General features: G+C 54.6%; 1 protein-coding gene across 1 annotated transcript; it reads left to right on the top strand.

Moving 5' to 3' along the window:
- The first annotated feature begins 382 nt into the window (after nucleotides 1-382).
- Nucleotides 383-5,145, top strand: LOC118453251 (Krueppel-like factor 15). The gene is given in 5 exon segments (XM_035903152.1): nucleotides 383-832; nucleotides 863-1,166; nucleotides 1,169-1,313; nucleotides 4,993-5,054; nucleotides 5,057-5,145. Coding segments are annotated over 5 exon segments (1,050 nt in total).
- The last annotated feature ends 221 nt before the right edge of the window (nucleotides 5,146-5,366 follow it).

Here is a 5,366-nt window from a genome sequence, read left to right as displayed (position 1 = left end):
ATGAAGTGTTTCAGTGTGTGTTTTTACCTTAATAAACTCCCCGGAGAAGCTTGCTTCGGGGAGGGGGGGGGGGGAATCTCGCTCTTTGCAGCCTGTTGGCGTCCTGCATAGGGAAATGGTTAGCATATGTTTTTTGAGCAACAGACTCTTCAAAAACAAAGGCCACTGACGAGTTTTGATGTTTTCTTTAAACGCACAGTCCATTTTATTCAAAGGCTGAGTTTTTCTTGTTTTTTCCTCAATTTGGAAATAACCTTGGTGGTGTTCCCTTGCAGATGAACAAAGACTTCTCCAGCCTCAGGAGCCCCAGCTGAGCTCTTACAGAGGCTTCTGATCCAGCCGAGCCAAGAGCTTTGTGTGGGCAGAGGACGTGAGTCAACAAATGGTCTCTGTGAGCTGCCAGGAGCTGCTGCCCTCCTTGACCAGCTCTTCCCTGCTCAAGAGCTTTGCCAGTGCTCTGCAACACACCATGCCACCATCCCTTCTGCCAGGGCATGGCAGCGAGAGGGTGTCTGGCCAGCCGGAAGGCTCTGGCCATCTCCTTGCAGGTAGCACCAGCCACTCTGACGGCACCCCGCTCCCCCTGCCCGGTGCAAAGGGGGAAGACACAAAACCCCAAGTCACTGCCTGCGAGGCTCACCTCAGGCTGCCTGACTTCTGCAGCAGCCTCTCCCAGGACTTCATTCCCACCCTGGAGGAGATTGAGGAGTTCCTACAGGAGAAGGCTGAGTACCTCAAAAATGAAGCACATGAGCTTCACCCAGCTGGAGGGAAGGTTGAGATCAAATCTGAGATCAGCTTAGGTAGCTCTGGGGGACAGCCTGTCTCCAGTGTGGTTCAAGAAGATGTCTCAAGCGTTCAGCCTGGAGGGACAGCTGATAGTAGTGACCAGGCAGTGGCCACTGGAAGCATTCCTGTTGTCCTCCAAATCCAGCCTCTCCAGATGGACAGTGGCAGCCCGCTAGCACAGAGTGCTACAGGCGGTGTCAGGGTGGCCCAGCTGGTTATCAGCTTGCAGGGCCAAAACCTGTCCCTTCTCCCTCAGGTCCAGCCCCCTGTGACCATCACGGACCAAAAGTACATCAAAATTGCCCCCCTGCCGGTTGTCATGAGGCCAGGGGCACCGGGGGATGTGCAAGAGGTAGAGGCAACCCCCAAGTATCAGAACCCCCCCCTTCCCTCGTCCGCATCCATAAGTGCTCGCACCCGGGCTGCGGCAAGATGTACACCAAGACCTCCCACCTCAAGGCTCACTTTCGTCGGCACACCGGTGAGAAACCCTACACTTGTGCTTGGCCCAACTGTGGCTGGCGGTAAGTGGGGGCCGCGGGGCTCTGTGCGAATGGCAGTCCCCGCCAAAGGCCTGCCGTTGCTTGCCAAGATGCAGGAGAGCTCTTGGCTAGTGGAAATCCAGGATAAAATCACAAGTTTTCTTTCTGGAGTGAATTCTAGGTGAGGGCTGGAAGGAGGCCTGGAAGACTAAAGTTTATTGAGCGCTTTGGGTAGTTTTCATCCAGTCCAGACAAAAGCTGTACCTGTGCCTCAGCAGGACAGCCTACCAAAAACCCTACTTATAGAAAGGATTTAAAAACTTGAACCCCCCCCCACCCCCAATCTCCATAGAAGCTATAAAAGCGCTTTCAAAAGGTGCCCCTTCCCCCTTCTTCTCCCATCCTGATTTGGGGCAGATTGCCCCAAATGGGAACTTTCCCCTGTGGGGCCACACACGCAGAGCAGGAGCTGCTGCCACAACACAAAAATACCCCCAAACCCCTGATTCTTGGTCTGCAATGAGGTCCCTCCAGGTTTCGGGGAAAGAAAAAAAAATAAAAATTGGCACTTCCAGGAAAGCCAAACCCGCCTGGATTTGTGCTGCTGGAAAGTTAAAAAAAAAAAATGCCGAAAACAAAAAATCACCGATTCTTACGTTGTGGAAGAGCACCAAAGAAACCCAGAATTAAGTATTTTGGAAAAGCAAAAAGACCCAATTTTTGTATTCTGGAAAAACCAACCAAAACAATCCCCCCAAACCCCCACCAATTTGGGGTGGAAATGCTGGCAGTTGGAGGGGCATCGCTGGGAGTTCCCTGCTGTGGGTCGGTCATCCGGAGTGGATTCTCTGTTGCGGGGTATCCCAGGTGAGTTATCTGCTGGGGGTGTCCTATCCCCCAGCGCAGGTCATCCCAACGCACGTGTCCCGTCCCCGTCCCCCCCTTCTGCCCACACACAGACCCCGTCCATCCATCCGTGTCCGTCTGCCTTCCCTTGTCCCATCTGTGCATATCGCTGCCTTCCCTTTTCCCGTCTGTGCGTCTCTGCCTTCCCAAATGCTTTCCACAGAAATCTCCGTACCCCACGCCCACCCTCCCAAAAGCCCCACACACCCTGGGGCTCAGGGCTTTCTTCTCTATTCCAGGGCCCGACATTTGCGCTCACTCGCGCCAGAGCCCGAGAACCTGCCCAGGCTCCAAAATTGCGAACATACACGGATTTCTCCCACACCAGCTGGGGAAGCGTAGCTGACACTCTCCCAAACCCCCCAAATTCCCCTTGAACTGGCTGCCTAAGCCCCCTCTGGCAATACCGCTTTTCCAAGGGGTGTTGTGATTTTGCAAGCTTTCTCTGTCTAACTCGGGGCAATTTCTGCAGCTGGGCTACAGGAATGGCTTTCCCCGTTAATATTTGTCCCAGGAAACAGGAGTCTCGCCGCTTCTTCCTCAGCAGCCAGTGCCCGGTTCTGGGTTTGTTCAGCAGCCCTTTGCGCTCTCTTGCTGTTTGCCTGCCCTGGCTGCTCGTATCCCTCAGACGCCTGTGGGCCTGTAGCATAGCTCCGTGTTGCATTGACTTTTGTTTGCTCTGCACATGATGGTTGTCGTTCCCTTTCCTCTGCGTTCCCTAAATTAACCCCGCTTTTTAATCTTGCTGCACTTCTCTGATTATTTTTCTGCTGTGGTGTTCACTTCCCAGTACCACAAACCTGTCCCCGGGGCGCAGGATGCTCAGTACAGCCTTTGGCAAGAAGGGCTAATAGTCCTCAGGTCTTGCGTGGCACTTCTCGGCAGCAGATCTCAATGCACATCACAAAGAAAACTGGTGCTGGCAGCACCGAGCTCTCCTGGTTTCTTATGCAATGCCTTGGCATGCACGCGCTGCCTTGTTTGCCCAAATGGTGTGGTACGGCTTCTCTCTCGGGGTGGTGAGCCTCTGGAAGGTAGGGGATTAGATCTGAATTTTGGGACTCCCTCTTGCCAAGCCGCTGTCCCTTTGCTATCAGCAAGTGCCCCTCCATTTCACCTATATATAAACGCCTACGTGTTTATGGGCACTGACTCCTTTTCCAGTACCAACCAGTACGGCTAAACCCTCCTGCACCCGACACTCAGAGCCTGGGGGCTGAGGAAGGGGACGATGGCAACCACACAAATGCCACTTTTCCCTCTGGGAAGGAGGACAGGGATGGTGCTAGCCTGTACGATAGCATCCTGCAGGCTGTCCCTGTGCTCTGCTTCGCTTGCTGCCCTCCCTCTCCGCGGGAGCAGTTATGCCCCCGCGTGATGCACTCGGCCGTGGCGGGGGTTCTCCGGGCCGTGCTGCCTTTTCTAGATGTGGCCCTAACTGTAAATATATATGTCATTTTTCCTGGCCCTGCTTCCTACGGGGAGCTGAGACCTTGGAACTCGCTTCTCGCCAATAAAGCTGGAAAAGAAGTCAGCGGTTTGCACGGAAGACCTGAGGATGGCCTTGGGACGTGTTTTGTTTTCGCAGGGTCTTTTGTGAGCAGCCGCAGTATTTAACCGTACCAGGTGTGAGCTTGAAATCCTATCGCTGGGAGTCTGGGGTTACATCTGAAGCTCCTTGCTTTGTGCTTCCTTGCGTGGGCATGTTTCAGCCAGATGGAAAAACCCTTCTGTCCTAATACTCCTGCCATCTGCGTTGGCTCCTTAGAGGCAGAACAGGAGTAAATCCTGTCCAGTCTTCCTCTCCAGTGCTCCCCTGACGCTCAGAGATGCAAAGCGTGCTGAAGCCACCCCAGCTCCCAGGCCTGCTGGAGACCTTTGAGGTGGCACTCGGAAACCAGCCGCGGGCCAACGTGCTGCAGGTGCCCCCAGGTCTGGATCTGTGCATGCCAGGTGGAAGAAAGGGTGCAGGAGGATTAAGTGGGGACATGCATGTGGTTAAGGGGACTTCCCAGGCTGTTCTGCTGATCTGCTCCAGGTGTGGGAATTACACAGAGGAGCAGCCTGAATACTGGGTGCATCCTCAGAACAGCAGTCAAGTGGCTTTGGCACGGACACCTCTGCTTCTGGGCTCCAGGCTGGGTGCATTTGCCTTTCCTCCCTTGATGCTCTGTATTTAAACCAGCTCACAGGCAGCTTCTCTCTCCCCAGCCCCCGGTCCAGCCCAGGCTGATGGGGAGAACTCGCTGCCATTCTGCGAAACGAGGGGATGCTCGGAGTCTGCAGGGAGAGCCCACGCTCTCTCAGGAAAAAAACCAGCCTTCTCCCAACAGCGATGCTCTTCTTAGCTGGGTGTGGGAGTTCTAGTCAAGCCTTTCCACCCAGGCTCCTGAACGGTGCCTTTAGCCACTGCCGGCTGGGGCTGGTGCCCCAAAAAGTTTCAGCACCTGGCCTTGGGGCTGCCAGCTCCCAAAAGGTTTCAGCAAGCTGAAAACAAATGGAGGAAGTAAGTGGATGGTGTCCTTTAAGAGCAGCGGAAAGAAATTAAGATCTCAGTGGGTGGCTTCTTTTCCTCTTTCTTATCTCTAAATCGCCCCTTGGAGGGGTTTCTTTCTTTCCATTCCTGCAGCAGGAGCCTGGGGTACCTGTGCCTCACCGGTAGACTGGATGGAGCGGAGAGGTGACCTGTCTAGGGTCACCCCAAGAGGCCGTGGCAGGGACAGACCTCGGCCTCCCACATGCCAGGGTCCTTGCATTCCCTGTCCTGTCTAGCAGCGAAGGCTGGACCCACCACCGTGCTTCCCTTCTCCTGCAGGTTTTCCCAGTTGGATGAGCTCTGCCGTCACAAGCGTTCCCACTCCGGGGTCAAGCTGTACCAGCCCGGACTGACCATTTAGCTAAACACGTGAAGATCCACCGGGGCCAGCCGTATGGCCAGCGGATGCTTCAGACCGGCAGCAGAAATTAAGTCTTGCTGCTTGTCCTTGCAAGGCTGAGTCCAGGAGGCCCCGAAGTCAGGCAAACAGTGTAAAACCCACTACGCTAATGAAGAGGGGGAAATGACTCTAACGAATTCTAGGTGTTACACCTCTAACTCAAGGGTGAACTATATCCACGGCCTGTTTCTGGTACTGCTGTCCCTCTCTTAAATACCAAGGTCCCCTGCCACAGCCTGTGGGCGTCACCTGC

Source organism: Egretta garzetta, unplaced genomic scaffold (assembly GCF_000687185.1).
Source record: "Egretta garzetta isolate BGI_Z169 unplaced genomic scaffold, ASM68718v1 scaffold640, whole genome shotgun sequence".
NCBI lineage: Eukaryota > Metazoa > Chordata > Aves > Pelecaniformes > Ardeidae > Egretta > Egretta garzetta.
The sequence above is the reverse complement of the archived record's forward strand: the minus strand, read 5'-3'. Positions and strand labels throughout refer to the sequence as shown.